Here is an 18,271-nt window from a genome sequence, read left to right as displayed (position 1 = left end):
CAGTGTCAGCATGTCAGTTACACTCTGTATCAACAGCACAGTGTCAGCATGTCAGTTACACTCTGTATCAACAGCACAGTGTCACGTGTCAGTTACACTCTGTATCACAGCACAGTGTCACATGTCAGTTACACTCTGTATCAACAGCACAGTGTCAGCGTGTCAGTTACACTCTGTATCACAGCACAGTGTCACATGTCAGTTACACTCTGTATCAACAGCAAGTGTCAGCTGTCAGTTACACCCTGTATCAACAGCACAGTATCAGCATGTCAGTTACACCCTGTCAACAGCACAGTATCAGCGTGTCAGTTACACTCTGTATCAACAGCACAGTGTCAGCATGTCAGTTACACTCTGTATCAACAGCACAGTGTCAGCATGTCAGTTACACTCTGTATCAACAGCACAGTGTCACCATGTCAGTTACACTCTGTATCAACAGCACAGTGTCAGCATGTCAGTTACACTCTGTATCAACAGCAGTATCAGCCTGTCAGTTACACTCTGTATCAACAGCACAGTGTCAGCATGTCAGTTACACTCTGTATCAACAGCACAGTGTCAGCATGTCAGTTACACTCTGTATCAACAGCACAGTGTCACCATGTCAGTTACACTCTGTATCAACAGCACAGTATCAGCGTGTCAGTTACACTCTGTATCAACAGCACAGTGTCAGCGTGTCAGTTACACTCTGTATCAACAGCACAGTGTCAGCATGTCAGTTACACTCTGTATCAACAGCACAGTGTAAGCATGTCAGTTACACTCTGTATCAACAGCACAGTGTCAGCGTGTCAGTTACACTCTGTATCAACAGCAGTATCAGCATGTCAGTTACACTCTGTATCAACAGCACAGTGTCAGCGTGTCAGTTACACTCTGTATCAACAGCACAGTGTCACCATGTCAGTTACACTCTGTATCAACAGCAGTATCAGCATGTCAGTTACACTCTGTATCAACAGCACAGTGTCAGCGTGTCAGTTACACCCTGTATCAACAGCACAGTGTCACCATGTCAGTTACACTCTGTATCAACAGCAGTATCAGCATGTCAGTTACACTCTGTATCAACAGCACAGTGTCAGCGTGTCAGTTACACTCTGTATCAACAGCACAGTGTCAGCGTGTCAGTTACACCCTGTATCAACAGCACAGTGTCACCATGTCAGTTACACTCTGTATCAACAGCAGTATCAGCGTGTCAGTTACACCCTGTATCAACAGCAGTATCAGCATGTCAGTTACACTCTGTATCAACAGCACAGTATCAGCGTGTCAGTTACACTCTGTATCAACAGCAGTATCAGCATGTCAGTTACACTCTGTATCAACAGCACAGTATCAGCGTGTCAGTTACACTCTGTATCAACAGCACAGTGTCAGCGTGTCAGTTACACTCTGTATCAACAGCACAGTGTCAGCATGTCAGTTACACTCTGTATCAACAGCACAGTGTCAGCGTGTCAGTTACACCCTGTATCAACAGCACAGTGTCAGCGTGTCAGTTACACTCTGTATCAACAGCAGTATCAGCCTGTCAGTTACACTCTGTATCAACAGCACAGTGTCAGCGTGTCAGTTACACCCTGTATCAACAGCACAGTGTCACCATGTCAGTTACACTCTGTATCAACAGCAGTATCAGCGTGTCAGTTACACTCTGTATCAACAGCACAGTGTCAGCGTGTCAGTTACACTCTGTATCAACAGCACAGTGTCAGCATGTCAGTTACACTCTGTATCAACAGCACAGTGTCAGCGTGTCAGTTACACTCTGTATCAACAGCACAGTGTCAGCGTGTCAGTTACACTCTGTATCAACAGCACAGTATCAGCATGTCAGTTACACTCTGTATCAACAGCACAGTGTCAGCGTGTCAGTTACACTCTGTATCAACAGCAGTGTCAGCGTGTCAGTTACACTCTGTATCAACAGCACAGTGTCAGCGTGTCAGTTACACTCTGTATCAACAGCACAGTGTCAGCGTGTCAGTTACACTCTGTATCAACAGCACAGTGTCAGCGTGTCAGTTACACTCTGTATCAACAGCACAGTGTCAGCATGTCAGTTACACTCTGTATCAACAGCACAGTGTCAGCGTGTCAGTTACACTCTGTATCAACAGCACAGTGTCAGCGTGTCAGTTACACTCTGTATCAACAGCACAGTGTCAGCGTGTCAGTTACACTCTGTATCAACAGCACAGTGTCAGCGTGTCAGTTACACTCTGTATCAACAGCACAGTGTCAGCGTGTCAGTTACACTCTGTATCAACAGCACAGTGTCAGCGTGTCAGTTACACACTGTATCAACAGCACAGTGTCAGCATGTCAGTTACACTCTGTATCAACAGCACAGTATCAGCGTGTCAGTTACACTCTGTATCAACAGCACAGTGTCAGCATGTCAGTTACACTCTGTATTAACAGCACAGTGTCAGCGTGTCAGTTACACCCTGTATCAACAGCACAGTGTCAGCGTGTCAGTTACACTCTGTATCAACAGCACAGTGTCAGCGTGTCAGTTACACTCTGTATCAACAGCACAGTGTCAGCGTGTCAGTTACACTCTGTATCAACAGCACAGTGTCAGCGTGTCAGTTACACTCTGTATCAACAGCACAGTGTCAGCATGTCTGTTACACTCTGTATCAACAGCACAGTGTCAGCGTGTCAGTTACACTCTGTATCAACAGCAGTATCAGCATGTCAGTTACACTCTGTATCAACAGCACAGTGTCAGCGTGTCAGTTACACCCTGTATCAACAGCACAGTGTCAGCGTGTCAGTTACACTCTGTATCAACAGCACAGTGTCAGCGTGTCAGTTACACCCTGTATCAACAGCACAGTGTCAGCGTGTCAGTTACACTCTGTATCAACAGCAGTATCAGCATGTCAGTTACACTCTGTATCAACAGCACAGTATCAGCATGTCAGTTACACTCTGTATCAACAGCACAGTATCAGCATGTCAGTTACACTCTGTATCAACAGCACAGTATCAGCATGTCAGTTACACTCTGTATCAACAACACAGTGTCAGCGTGTCAGTTACACTCTGTATCAACAGCACAGTGTCAGCGTGTCAGTTACACCCTGTATCAACAGCAGTATCAGCATGTCAGTTACACTCTGTATCAACAGCACAGTATCAGCATGTCAGTTACACTCTGTATCAACAGCACAGTGTCAGCGTGTCAGTTACACTCTGTATCAACAGCACAGTGTCAGCGTGTCAGTTACACTCTGTATCAACAGCACAGTATCAGCGTGTCAGTTACACTCTGTATCAACAGCACAGTGTCAGCGTGTCAGTTACACTCTGTATCAACAGCACAGTGTCAGCATGTCAGTTACACTCTGTATCAACAGCACAGTGTCAGCGTGTCAGTTACACTCTGTATCAACAGCACAGTGTCAGCGTGTCAGTTACACTCTGTATCAACAGCACAGTGTCAGCGTGTCAGTTACACTCTGTATCAACAGCACAGTGTCAGCGTGTCAGTTACACTCTGTATCAACAGCAGTATCAGCGTGTCAGTTACACTCTGTATCAACAGCACAGTGTCAGCGTGTCAGTTACACCCTGTATCAACAGCAGTATCAGCGTGTCAGTTACACTCTGTATCAACAGCACAGTGTCAGCATGTCAGTTACACTCTGTATCAACAGCACAGTGTCAGCGTGTCAGTTACACCCTGTATCAACAGCAGTATCAGCGTGTCAGTTACACTCTGTATCAACAGCACAGTGTCAGCCTGTCAGTTACACTCTGTATCAGCAGCACAGTGTCAGCGTGTCAGTTACACTCTGTATCAACAGCACAGTGTCAGCGTGTCAGTTACACTCTGTATCAACAGCAGTATCAGCGTGTCAGTTACACTCTGTATCAACAGCACAGTGTCAGCGTGTCAGTTACACTCTGTATCAACAGCACAGTGTCAGCATGTCAGTTACACTCTGTATCAACAGCACAGTATCAGCATGTCAGTTACACTCTGTATCAACAGCACAGTGTCAGCGTGTCAGTTACACACTGTATCAACAGCACAGTGTCAGCATGTCAGTTACACTCTGTATCAACAGCACAGTGTCAGCATGTCAGTTACACTCTGTATCAACAGCACAGTGTCAGCGTGTCAGTTACACTCTGTATCAACAGCAGTATCAGCCTGTCAGTTACACTCTGTATCAACAGCACAGTGTCAGCATGTCAGTTACACTCTGTATCAACAGCACAGTGTCAGCGTGTCAGTTACACTCTGTATCAACAGCACAGTGTCAGCGTGTCAGTTACACTCTGTATCAACAGCACAGTGTCAGCGTGTCAGTTACACTCTGTATCAACAGCACAGTGTCAGCATGTCAGTTACACCCTGTATCAACAGCACAGTGTCAGCGTGTCAGTTACACTCTGTATCAACAGCACAGTGTCAGCGTGTCAGTTACACTCTGTATCAACAGCACAGTGTCAGCATGTCAGTTACACCCTGTATCAACAGCACAGTATCAGCGTGTCAGTTACACTCTGTATCAACAGCACAGTGTCACCATGTCAGTTACACACTGTATCAACAGCACAGTGTCAGCGTGTCAGTTACACTCTGTATCAACAGCACAGTGTCAGCATGTCAGTTACACTCTGTATCAACAGCACAGTGTCACCATGTCAGTTACACTCTGTATCAACAGCACAGTGTCAGCGTGTCAGTTACACACTGTATCAACAGCACAGTGTCAGCGTGTCAGTTACACTCTGTATCAACAGCACAGTGTCAGCATGTCAGTTACACTCTGTATCAACAGCACAGTGTCAGCATGTCAGTTACACTCTGTATCAACAGCACAGTGTCAGCGTGTCAGTTACACTCTGTATCAGCAGCACAGTGTCAGCATGTCAGTTACACTCTGTATCAACAGCACAGTGTCAGCGTGTCAGTTACACACTGTATCAACAGCACAGTGTCAGCGTGTCAGTTACACTCTGTATCAACAGCACAGTGTCAGCGTGTCAGTTACACACTGTATCAACAGCACAGTGTCACCATGTCAGTTACACACTGTATCAACAGCACAGTGTCAGCGTGTCAGTTACACTCTGTATCAACAGCACAGTATCACCATGTCAGTTACACTCTGTATCAACAGCACAGTGTCAGTGTGTCAGTTACACTCTGTATCAACAGCACAGTGTCAGCGTGTCAGTTACACTCTGTATCAACAGCACAGTGTCAGCGTGTCAGTTACACTCTGTATCAACAGCACAGTGTCAGCGTGTCAGTTACACTCTGTATCAACAGCACAGTGTCAGCGTGTCAGTTACACTCTGTATCAACAGCACAGTGTCAGCGTGTCAGTTACACTCTGTATCAACAGCACAGTGTCAGCGTGTCAGTTACACTCTGTATCAACAGCACAGTGTCAGCGTGTCAGTTACACCCTGTATCAACAGCACAGTATCAGCGTGTCAGTTACACTCTGTATCAACAGCACAGTGTCAGCGTGTCAGTTACACTCTGTATCAACAGCACAGTGTCAGCGTGTCAGTTACACTCTGTATCAACAGCAGTGTCAGCGTGTCAGTTACACTCTGTATCAACAGCACAGTGTCAGCATGTCAGTTACACTCTGTATCAACAGCAGTGTCAGCGTGTCAGTTACACCCTGTATCAACAGCAGTGTCAGCATGTCAGTTACACTCTGTATCAACAGCACAGTGTCAGCGTGTCAGTTACACTCTGTATCAACAGCACAGTATCAGCGTGTCAGTTACACTCTGTATCAACAGCACAGTGTCAGCATGTCAGTTACACCCTGTATCAACAGCACAGTGTCAGCGTGTCAGTTACACTCTGTATCAACAGCACAGTGTCAGCGTGTCAGTTACACTCTGTATCAACAGCACAGTGTCAGCATGTCAGTTACACACTGTATCAACAGCACAGTATCACCATGTCAGTTACACACTGTATCAACAGCACAGTATCACCATGTCAGTTACACTCTGTATCAACAGCACAGTGTCAGCGTGTCAGTTACACTCTGTATCAACAGCACAGTATCAGCGTGTCAGTTACACTCTGTATCAACAGCACAGTGTCAGCATGTCAGTTACACCCTGTATCAACAGCACAGTATCAGCGTGTCAGTTACACTCTGTATCAACAGCACAGTGTCAGCGTGTCAGTTACACTCTGTATCAACAGCACAGTATCAGCATGTCAGTTACACTCTGTATCAACAGCAGTGTCAGCGTGTCAGTTACACTCTGTATCAACAGCAGTGTCAGCGTGTCAGTTACACTCTGAATCAACAGCACAGTGTCAGCGTGTCAGTTACACTCTGTATCAACAGCACAGTGTCAGCGTGTCAGTTACACTCTGTATCAACAGCAGTGTCAGCGTGTCAGTTACACTCTGTATCAACAGCAGTATCAGCGTGTCAGTTACACTCTGTATCAACAGCACAGTGTCAGCGTGTCAGTTACACTCTGTATCAACAGCACAGTGTCAGCGTGTCAGTTACACTCTGTATCAACAGCACAGTGTCAGCGTGTCAGTTACACTCTGTATCAACAGCACAGTATCAGCATGTCAGTTACACTCTGTATCAACAGCACAGTGTCAGCCTGTCAGTTACACTCTGTATCAACAGCACAGTATCAGCGTGTCAGTTACACTCTGTATCAACAGCACAGTATCAGCGTGTCAGTTACACTCTGTATCAACAGCACAGTGTCAGCATGTCAGTTACACTCTGTATCAACAGCACAGTGTCAGCCTGTCAGTTACACTCTGTATCAACAGCACAGTGTCAGCGTGTCAGTTACACACTGTATCAACAGCACAGTGTCAGCGTGTCAGTTACACTCTGTATCAACAGCACAGTGTCAGCGTGTCAGTTACACTCTGTATCAACAGCACAGTGTCAGCGTGTCAGTTACACTCTGTATCAACAGCACAGTATCAGCGTGTCAGTTACACTCTGTATCAACAGCACAGTGTCAGCGTGTCAGTTACACTCTGTATCAACAGCACAGTGTCAGCGTGTCAGTTACACTCTGTATCAACAGCACAGTGTCACCATGTCAGTTACACTCTGTATCAACAGCACAGTGTCAGTGTGTCAGTTACACTCTGTATCAACAGCACAGTGTCACCATGTCAGTTACACTCTGTATCAACAGCACAGTGTCAGTGTGTCAGTTACACTCTGTATCAACAGCACAGTGTCAGCATGTCAGTTACACACTGTATCAACAGCAGTATCAGCGTGTCAGTTACACTCTGTATCAACAGCACAGTGTCAGCATGTCAGTTACACTCTGTACCAACAGCACAGTGTCAGCGTGTCAGTTACACTCTGTATCAACAGCACAGTATCAGCATGTCAGTTACACTCTGTATCAACAGCACAGTGTCAGCGTGTCAGTTACACTCTGTATCAACAGCACAGTGTCAGCGTGTCAGTTACACTCTGTATCAACAGCACAGTGTCAGCGTGTCAGTTACACTCTGTATCAACAGCACAGTGTCAGCCTGTCAGTTACACTCTGTATCAACAGCACAGTGTCAGCGTGTCAGTTACACTCTGTATCAACAGCACAGTATCAGCGTGTCAGTTACACTCTGTATCAACAGCACAGTGTCAGCCTGTCAGTTACACTCTGTATCAACAGCACAGTGTCACCATGTCAGTTACACTCTGTATCAACAGCACAGTGTCAGCGTGTCAGTTACACTCTGTATCAACAGCACAGTATCAGCGTGTCAGTTACACTCTGTATTAACAGCACAGTGTCAGCCTGTCAGTTACACCCTGTATCAACAGCACAGTGTCAGCCTGTCAGTTACACTCTGTATCAACAGCACAGTGTCAGCATGTCAGTTACACTCTGTATCAACAGCACAGTGTCAGCGTGTCAGTTACACTCTGTATCAACAGCACAGTGTCAGCATGTCAGTTACACTCTGTATCAACAGCACAGTGTCAGCGTGTCAGTTACACTCTGTATCAACAGCACAGTGTCAGCGTGTCAGTTACACTCTGTATCAACAGCACAGTATCAGCATGTCAGTTACACTCTGTATCAACAGCACAGTGTCAGTGTGTCAGTTACACTCTGTATCAACAGCACAGTGTCAGCATGTCAGTTACACTCTCTATCAACAGCACAGTATCAGCATGTCAGTTACACTCTGTATCAACAGCACAGTGTCAGCGTGTCAGTTACACTCTGTATCAACAGCAGTGTCAGCATGTCAGTTACACTCTGTATCAACAGCACAGTGTCACCATGTCAGTTACACTCTGTATCAACAGCACAGTATCAGCGTGTCAGTTACAATTTCTGTTTTCTTGAGCTACGGAAAGACCTCAACAACTCCACCATTTTTTCATTTGATCAAGAGATATTCAAGGTTAGTTCGATGAACTATAACGCTGGTCAGCATCAAACTCTCCCAGGAAAGGTACAGCACGGGGTTAGATACTGAGTAATGCTCCCTCTACACTGTCCCCATCAAACACTCCCAGGACAGGTACAGCACGGGGTTAGATACAGAGTAAAGCTCCCTCTACACTGTCCTCATCAAACACATCCCAGGATAGGACAGCACGGGGTTAGATACAGAGTAAAGCTCCCTCTACACTGTCCCCATCAAACACTCCCAGGACAGGGACAGCACGGGGTTAGATACAGAGTAAAGCTCCCTCTACACTGTCCCCATCAAACACTCCCAGGACAGGTACAGCACGGGGTTAGATACAGAGTAAAGCTCCCTCTACACTGTCCCAGCAAGCACCCTTTACTACAGCGCTGGATATTCTGGCCGCAATGTGCCTCTGAGTGGTTCCCCTGACTCCCGCAGCGATTTCCCACAGGTTAATGATAGTTTGGTGCCAATTCCAGTTTGAGGGGCTGTGAACCTCTAACTCTGGAGTTGAGTGATGGAAACGTTATGTTGGGAGGCTGTTGCCATGCTGCTGATCTGTATGAATGAGCTGGATCTTGGTGTAAAAGGGACATTTTGAAAATTTGCAGGTGATCGGAGTCAAGAAGCAGTGTGAAGTGGGAGATGTCCAGTGTCCGACCTCAAAAGGAAATAAACAAATCTGTGGAATGTGTGGAGAGATGGAGTTCAATGCGGAGAAATGTGAAGTGGTTAATTTTGGTGGAAGAATATGGGGAGACAATTTAAAATATAAAAGGTCACAAACATAAAGGATGTGCAGGAGCAAGGGAACCTTCCTGTCTTTGTTCTTAAGTCATTGAAGGCGACAGGTTGAAAGAACTGTTAATTCCGCGTACAGACTCCTCGGTTTTAGTGTTAGGGATACAGAATACACTAACAGGGGCAAAGTCCTTCCATCCACCATGGAGGCTGGAGTTGAAATAATGAATCAGAACTTCAAGCATCTATGTCACCATCCCAGAGTTTGTTTAGGTGGATGTCCTTCCCCTCGTTCCGACCTGAATTCCTCCGGATTGATCCTCTCTATTTCTGGGACTGACATGCCACAGATCAAATGTCCCAGGCCTGTGAGCGTGGTGGCCTCGAGCTCGGGCACTGGCTGCCCATTCCGCTGCAGAAAGCTGCCAAATGCCACCTTCCTCTATAAGACACAAGAAGGTGCAATGAACAGAATCAACATTTTTTTTTGGAAAATAATTTTTATTCAAATTTTTCAACTACAAATTTTCTCCCAACCATAAAATAAACAGAGTATAAAAATAAACAGAAGGAACACCCCACCCCCCCAATACAAAGCAATAAATTAATAATACAAAAAAAACAAGAAAGTTGCAAACAAACAGTCGCAAAAACAAACCCCCTTAGCAGATCCCTAACCCACCCCCCCGTACCGCGCGCCCCCCCCCCCCCCCGTACCGCCCCCCCCCCCCCCCCCCCCCCCCCCGTACTGCACCCCCGCCCCACCAGAAAATCGAGAAAAGGGCCCTTGCAACGACCCCCTCAGGGCAAACTTGACCTCCTCCAGCCTGATGAACCCGGCCATGTCGTTAATCCAGGCCTCTGGGCTCGGGGGCTTCGCGTCCCTCCACTGCAAAAGAATCCTACGCCGGGCTACTAGAGACGCAAAGGCCAGGGTACCGGCCTCTCTCGCCGCCTCCACTCCCGGCTCCGATGCTACCCCAAAGATCGCGAGCCCCCAGCCCGGCTCCACCCTGGAGCCGACCACCTTGGACAAGGTCCCCGCCACCCCCTTCCAAAACCCCTCCAACGCCGGACACGCCCAGAACATGTGGGTATGGTTCGCCGGGCCACCCCGAGCACCTCCCACACCTGTCCTCTCCCCCAAAGAATCGGCTCAGCCTGGCCCCAGTCATGTGCGCCCTATGCAGCACCTTCAGCTGAATCAAGCTGAGCCGTGCGCAAGAAGAGGATGAATTCACCCTCCCCAGTGCGTCCGCCCACATCCCCTTGTCGATCTCCTCCCCCAACTCCTCTTCCCACTTCGCTTTCAGCTCCTCCACCGAGGCCTCCCCCTCTTCCTGCATCACCTGATAAATTGCCGAGATCCTACCCTCACCGACCCACATCCCTGAGAGCGCCCTATCCTGCACCCCCCCTTGGCGGCAATAGCGGAAACTCCGCCACCTGCCGCCTAACAAACGCCCTAATCTGCATATACCTGAAATTATTCCCGGGGGGGAGGCCCCACTTCCCCTCCAACTCCTCTAAAGTCGCAAACTGCCCGTCGAGGAACAGGTCCCCATCCGCCTGATGCCTGCCTTATGCCAACTCAAAAACCCTCCATCTATTCTCCCTCATGCAAACCGGTGATTGCCCCGTATCGGGGCCCACACTGAGGCCTTCACTTCCCCCCGATGTTGCCTCCACTGTCCCAAATTTTGAGGGAAGCTACCACTACCGGACTCGTAGAATATCTTGCCGGGGGGAGTGGGAGCGGGGCCGTCACCAGTGCCTCCAAACTCGTACCCAGACAGGACACCACCTCCAACCTCTTCCATGCGGCACCCTCCCCCTCCATCACCCACCTACGGATCATTGCCACATTCGCAGCCCAGTAGTATCCACACAAGTTGGGCAACGCCAACCCACCCACCTCCCTGCCTCGTTCCAGGAATACCCTCCTCACCCTCGGGGTCTTGCGCGCCCACACAAACCCCAGAATACTCCTGTTAACCCTCCTAAAAAAAGCCTTCGGGATCAATATGGGGAGGCACTGGAAGAGAAACAAGCACCTTGGGAGCAACGTCATCTTAACTGACTGGACCCTACCCGCCAAAGAGAGCGGCAACGTGTCCCACCTCCTGAACTCCTCCTCCATCTGTTCCACCAACCTCGAAAAATTTAGCCTATGCAGGGCCCCCCAGCTCCTAGCTATCTGGACCCCAAGATATCTAAAGCTCCTCTCCGCCCTCTTCAACGGGAGCTCTCCTATCTCCCTCTCCTGGTCCCCCAGGTGCAGCACAAACAGCTCACTCTTCCCCACGTTGAGCTTATAGCCCGAGAAATCCCCAAAGTCCCCAAGTATCTTCAGCACCTTTGGCATCTCCCCCCCCCCCCCCCCCCCCCCCGCCGGATCCGCAATGTACAACAGTAAATCATCCACGTACAGCGCCAATCGGTGCCCCCCCCCACCCCCCCCCCCCCCCCCCCACCCCCCACCCCCCACCCCCCCCCCCCCCCCCCCCCCCACCCCCCCGGCGCACAATCCCCCTCCAGTTCTTCGAGTCCCTCTGTGCCATGGCCAAGGGCTCAATCGCTAACGTGAAGAGCAGGGGAGACAAGGGGCACCCCTGCCTCGCCCCCCGGGACAGCCGGATGTCCTCTGACCTCCTCCCATTCGTCACCATGCTCGCTACCGGGGCTCTATACAGCACCTCACCCAGCACAGAATCAACATTTTGATCGACCTGTAAAAATGAAGGAAGACGAAGGTGGAATTTGGGTTTTATTACTGGGTCGGTTTCCTGTTTGAATCATCCCATCAGCACCAAACTCTTGTCTAATCTCTGCCAACTGTAGCTTTACCTGAAGCAGCTTCCTGTTACGAGAAGTATCAATGGCAGCTGTAGCTCAATGAGAATCTTCCTGCCTTCACTCAGGAGGTTCGAGGTTCATGTACAACACCAGAGACTTGGGCACATAATCCAGGCTGGCACTTCCTACAGCGCTGAGGGAGTGCGGCACTGAGGGAGTGAGGCACTGAGGGAGTGCAGCACTGAGGGAGTGCGGCACTGAGGGAGTGAGGCACTGAGGGAGTGCGGCACTGAGGGAGTGAGGCACTGAGGGAGTGCGGCACTGAGGGAGTGAGGCACTGAGGGAGTGAGGCACTGAGGGAGTGGGGCACTGAGGGAGTGAGGCACTGAGGGAGTGAGGCACTGAGGGAGTGAGGCGCTGAGGGAGTGCGGTGCTGAGGGAGTGCAGCACTGAGGGAGTGAGGCACTGAGGGAGTGAGGCACTGAGGGAGTGTGAGGGAGTGAGGCACTGAGGGAGTGAGGCACTGAGGGAGTGCAGCACTGAGGGAGTGAGGCACTGAGGGAGTGAGGTACTGAGGGAGTAAGGCACTGAGGGAGTGAGGCACTGAGGGAGTGAGGCACTGAGGGAGTGGGGCGCTGAGGGAGTGCGGCGCTGAGGGAGTGCAGCGCTGAGGGAGTGCAGCGCTGAGGGAGTGCAGCGCTGAGGGAGTGCAGCACTGAGGGAGTGAGGCACTGAGGGAGTGCGGCACTGAGGGAGTGCGGCGCTGAGGGAGTGAGGCACTGAGGGAGTGAGGCACTGAGGGAGTGAGGCGCTGAGGGAGTGAGGCACTGAGGGAGTGCAGCGCTGAGGGAGTGCGGCGCTGAGGGAGTGAGGCACTGAGGGAGTGCGGCGCTGAGGGAGTGAGGCGCTGAGGGAGTGAGGCGCTGAGGGAGTGAGGCACTGAGGGAGTGAGGCACTGAGGGAGTGATGCACTGAGGGAGTGCGGCACTGAGGGAGTGCGGCACTGAGGGAGTGAGGCACTGAGGGAGTGAGGCACTGAGGGAGTGAGGCACTGAGGGAGTGAGGCACTGAGGGAGTGAGGCACTGAGGGAGTGCGGCGCTGAGGGAGTGCAGTGCTGAGGGAGTGCAGTGCTGAGGGAGTGCGGCGCTGAGGGAGTGAGGCACTGAGGGAGTGCAGCACTGAGGGAGTGCAGCACTGAGGGAGTGGGGCGCTGAGGGAGTGAGGCACTGAGGGAGTGTGGCACTGAGGGAGTGTGGCACTGAGGGAGTGTGGCACTGAGGGAGTGGGGCACTGAGGGAGTGCGGCACTGAGGGAGTGAGGCACTGAGGGAGTGAGGCACTGAGGGAGTGGGGCGCTGAGGGAGTGCGGCACTGAGGGAGTGAGGCACTGAGGGAATGCGGCGCTGAGGGAGTGCGGCACTGAGGGAGTGAGTCACTGAGGGAGTGGGGCGCTGAGGGAGTGCGGTGCTGAGGGAGTGCAGCACTGAGGGAGTGCGGCACTGAGGGAGTGAGGCACTGAGGGAGTGAGGCGCTGAGGGAGTGCGGCACTGAGGGAGTGCAGCACTGAGGGAGTGCGGCACTGAGGGAGTGCGGCACTGAGGGAGTGCGGTGCTGAGGGAGTGCGGCATTGAGGGAGTGAGGCACTGAGGGAGTGCAGCACTGAGGGAGTGAGGCACCGAGGGAGTGCAGCACTGAGGGAGTGCGGCACTGAGGGAGTGAGGCACTGAGGGACTGCGGTGCTGAGGGAGTGAGGCACTGAGGGAGTGCAGCACTGAGGGAGTGCGGCACTGAGGGAGTGAGGCACTGAGGGAGTGCAGCACTGAGGGAGTGGGGCACTGAGGGAGTGATGCACTGAGGGAGTGAGGCACTGAGGGAGTGCGGCACTGAGGGAGTGAGGCACTGAGGGACTGCAGCACTGAGGGAGTGAGGCACTGAGGGAGTGCGGCACTGAGGGAGTGAGGCACTGAGGGAGTGCGGCACTGAGGGAGTGAGGCACTGAGGGACTGCGGTGCTGAGGGAGTGAGGCACTGAGGGAGTGCAGCACTGAGGGAGTGCAGCACTGAGGGAGTGAGGCACTGAGGGAGTGCAGCACTGAGGGACTGCAGCACTGAGGGAGTGAGGCACTGAGGGAGTGAGGCACTGAGGGAGTGCGGCACTGAGGGAGTGAGGCACTGAGGGAGTGCGGCACTGAGGGAGTGCGGCACTGAGGGAGTGCGGCACTGAGGGAGTGGGGCACTGAGGGAGTGATGCACTGAGGGAGTGAGGCACTGAGGGAGTGCGGCACTGAGGGAGTGAGGCACTGAGGGAGTGAGGCACTGAGGGACTGCAGCACTGAGGGAGTGAGGCACTGAGGGAGTGCGGCACTGAGGGAGTGAGGCACTGAGGGAGTGCAGCACTGAGGGAGTGAGGCACTGAGGGAGTGAGGCACTGAGGGAGTGAGGCACTGAGGGAGTGAGGCACTGAGGGAGTGAGGCGCTGAGGGAGTGCGGTGCTGAGGGAGTGCGGTGCTGAGGGAGTGCAGCACTGAGGGAGTGAGGCACTGAGGGAGTGAGGCACTGAGGGAGTGCGGTGCTGAGGGAGTGCAGCACTGAGGGAGTGAGGCACTGAGGGAGTGAGGCACTGAGGGAGTGGGGCACTGAGGGAGTGCGGCACTGAGGGAGTGAGGCACTGAGGGAGTGAGGCACTGAGGGAGTGAGGCACTGAGGGAGTGAGGCACTGAGGGAGTGCGGCACTGAGGGAGTGAGGCACTGAGGGAGTGAGGCACTGAGGGAGTGCGGCACTGAGGGAGTGGGGCGCTGAGGGAGTGAGGCACTGAGGGAGTGCAGCACTGAGGGAGTGAGGCACTGAGGGACTGCAGCACTGAGGGAGTGAGGCACTGAGGGAGTGGGGCACTGAGGGAGTGAGGCACTGAGGGAGTGCAGCACTGAGGGAGTGCGGCACTGAGGGAGTGCAGCACTGAGGGAGTGCGATGCTGAGGGAGTGAGGCACTGAGGGAGTGAGGCACTGAGGGACTGCAGCACTGAGGGAGTGAGGCACTGAGGGAGTGGGGCGCTGAGGGAGTGAGGCACTGAGGGAGTGCAGCACTGAGGGAGTGAGGCCCTATCATAGGTGCAGTTGAGATGTTAAACCAATGCCCCTTCTCCCCTCTCAGATGGACATAAAAGACCCTCGGCCCTATTCTGGGAACCTGCTGGAGAGATCCCCCTATGTCCAGGTGAAAATTGTCACACGGCCAACATCACTGAAACAGATTATCGAGCACAACCTTTGGGATCTTCCTGTGTCCATGCTGACCTCTGTGTTTCCTCCTTTATATCAGTGGCTACAATTCCACAGTGATTCATTCGTTGTAAAATGCCCTGAATTGGTGAAATGTGCTGTTCCAGTTCTTTTTCTCTGTTATGGAAGAGGCCCATTGAACATTTGGCCTGTCTCCAATTCCACTTCCAGGCCGAGGGCCAACAGAATCTAAACAGCAGCTTATCGCCTCCCTCCAAAACATCTCCAGGCATTTCAAGTGGAATTCATTAGCTTTGAACTTTGGCGACTGGAATCCAGGCAAATGCACCAGCCATTTTGTACACAGTGCGATCCCACAAGCAGCGGTTATATGGATGACCAATGAATGTATAATCTGAGGCTTTAGTTGGAGAAGGGAATGTCGGCCGGAACTCCAGGAGACCGCCCTAGTCTGTCCAACATCACTGCGGAATCTCCAGCACCGACTCGAACAGGTAGACAGGGCCTGAAGGTTAACCTGGTGACAATGTAGGACCCTTCAAATCTTACCCAGGACACTGACCAAGTGCAGCAATTATCTTCCCTGCTCCTGGGTAGAAACAAAAAAAATGCCACCGTTAGCTGATGAATCAGTTCTCCTCCATGTTGAACAGCACTGAGAGGAAGCACTGAGGGTGGCAAGGGTACAGAATATACTCTGGGTGGGGGACTTCAACGTCCATCACCAAGAGTGGCTGGGTAATAGCACCACAGACCGAGCTGGCTGGGTCCTAAAGGACAATAGCTGCTAGACTGGGACTGCAGCAAGTGGTGACGGAACCAACAAGAGGGAAAAACATACTTGACCTCATCCTCACCAACCTGCCTGCTGCAGATGTATCTATCCATGAGAGTATCGGTAGGAGTGACTACCGCCCAGTCCTTGTGGAGACAAAGTTCCGTCTTCACATTGAGGATACCCTCCCTCGCGTTGTGTGGCACTACCACCCTGCTAAATGGGGCAGCACGGTAGCACAGTGGTTAGCACAGTTGCATCACAGCTCCAGGGTCCCGGGTTCGATTCCTGGCTTGGGTCACTGTCTGTGCGGAGTCTGCACATTCTCCCTGTGTCTGCGTGGGTTTCCTCCGGGTGCTCCGGTTTCCTCCCACAGTCCAAAGATGTGCAGGCTCGATGGATTGGCCGCGATAAATTGCCCAAAAAAGGTGAGGTGGGGTTACTGGGTTACGGGGATAGGGTGGGAGTGTCGGCTTAAGTAGGGTGCTCTTTCCAAGGGCCGGTGCCGACTTGAAGGGCCAAATGGCCTCCTTCTGCACTGTAAATTCTATGATTCTATGATAGATTGGAACAGATCTAGCAACTCAAGACTTGGCATCCATGAGGTGCTGTGGGCCATCAGCAGCAGCAAAATTGAACTCAGCCACAATCTGTAACCTCATGGCCTGGTATATCCCCCACTCTACCATTACCACCAAGTCAGGGGATCAACCCTGGTTCAATGAAGAGTGCAGGAGAGCATGCCAGGAGCAACATCAGGCAGACCCAAAATGAGGTGTCAACCTGGTGAAGCTACAACACAGGATTACTTTGTGTGTGTCAAACAGCATAAGCAGCAAGTAATAGCCAGAGCTGAGTGAATCCACAACTAACGCATCAGATCTAAGCTCTGCTGTCCTGCCACATCCAGCCGTGAATGGTGGTGGACAATTAAACAACTCACTGGAGGAGAAGGCTCCACAAATATCCCCATCCTCAATGATGGAGTAGCCCAGCACAGTGGATGATCCATCTCGGTCTCCTCCGGAGGTCCCCAGCATCACAGATGTCAGTCTTCAGCCAATACGGTTCACTCCGCGTGGTATCAAGAAATGGCTGAAGGCACTGGATACTGCAAAGGCTATGGGCTCTGACAATATCCCAGCAATAGTACTGAAGACGTGTGCTCCAGAACTTGCCGCCCCCCTAGCCAAGCTCTTCCAGTACAGCTACAACACTGGCAACTACCCGGCAATGTGGAAATTGCCCAGGGGTGTCCTGTACACAAGAAACAGGACAAATCCAACCCAGCCAATTACTGCCCGATCGGTCTACTCTCCATCATCAGCAAAGTGATGGAAGGAGTCATCAACAGGGCTATCAAGCAGCACTTACTCAGCAATAACCTGATCACGGACACTCAGTTTGGGTTCCGCCAGGGTCACTCAGCTCCTGACCTCATTACAGCCTTGGTTCAAACATGGACAAGTCAATCATCTCAGCTCCAGGACATCAATGCAGGAGTTCCTCAGGGTAGTGTCCTCGGCCCCAACCATCTTCAGCTGCTTCATCAATGACCTCCCTTCCAACATAAGTCAGAAATGGGGATGTTTGCAGATGACTGTACAATGTTCAGCACCATTCGCGACTCCTCAGATAATGAAGCAGTCCATGTCCAAATGCAGCAAGACCTGGACAATATCCAGGCTTGGGGTTGACAAGTGGCAAGTTACACTCGCAAGTGCCAGGCAATGACCATCTCCAACAAGAGAGGATCTAACCATTGCCCCTTGACATTCAATGGCAACACCATCGCTGAATTCGCCACAATCAACATCCTGGGGGTTACCATTGATCAGAAACTGAACTGGACCCAGCCGTATAAATAGTGTGGCTACCAGGGCAGGTCAGAGGCTGGGAATCCTACGGCAAGTAACTCACCTCCTGACTCCCCAAAGCCTGTCCACTATCTGCAAGGCACAAGCCAGGAGTGTGATGGAATATTCCCCACTTGCCTGGATGAGCGCAGCTCCAACAACACTCAAGAAGTTCAACACCATCCAGGACAAAGCAGCCCCGCTTGATTGGTACCCCGTTCACAAACATTCTCTCCCTCCACCACCGACGCACAGTAGCAGCCGTGTGTACCATCTACAAGATGCACTGCAGTAACTCACCAAGGCTCCTCAGACAGCACCTTCCAAACCCACGATCACGATCATCTAGAAGGACAAGAGCAGCAGATACCTGGGAACCCCACCACCTGGAGGTTCCCCTCCGAGTCACTCCCCACACTG

General features: G+C 51.6%; 1 protein-coding gene across 3 annotated transcripts in view; it reads right to left on the bottom strand.

The window, feature by feature from the left end:
* The window catches only part of LOC119956912 (stereocilin-like), an 81,747-nt gene that overhangs the window by 8,408 nt on the left and 55,068 nt on the right, over nucleotides 1–18,271 (bottom strand). For 2 of the 3 annotated variants that reach the window (XM_038784475.1, XM_038784476.1), the window contains one exon: nucleotides 9,484–9,626. In XM_038784475.1, coding sequence (XP_038640403.1) covers nucleotides 9,484–9,626 — 143 coding nt within the window. Of the gene's footprint in view, nucleotides 1–9,363; nucleotides 9,627–18,271 lie in introns of all 3 variants that reach the window. The other variant, XR_005458707.1, reaches the window with a different exon arrangement.

Source organism: Scyliorhinus canicula, chromosome 24 (assembly GCF_902713615.1).
Source record: "Scyliorhinus canicula chromosome 24, sScyCan1.1, whole genome shotgun sequence".
NCBI classification, from domain to species: domain Eukaryota; kingdom Metazoa; phylum Chordata; class Chondrichthyes; order Carcharhiniformes; family Scyliorhinidae; genus Scyliorhinus; species Scyliorhinus canicula.
This window is presented reverse-complemented; position numbering and strand designations above follow the sequence as displayed.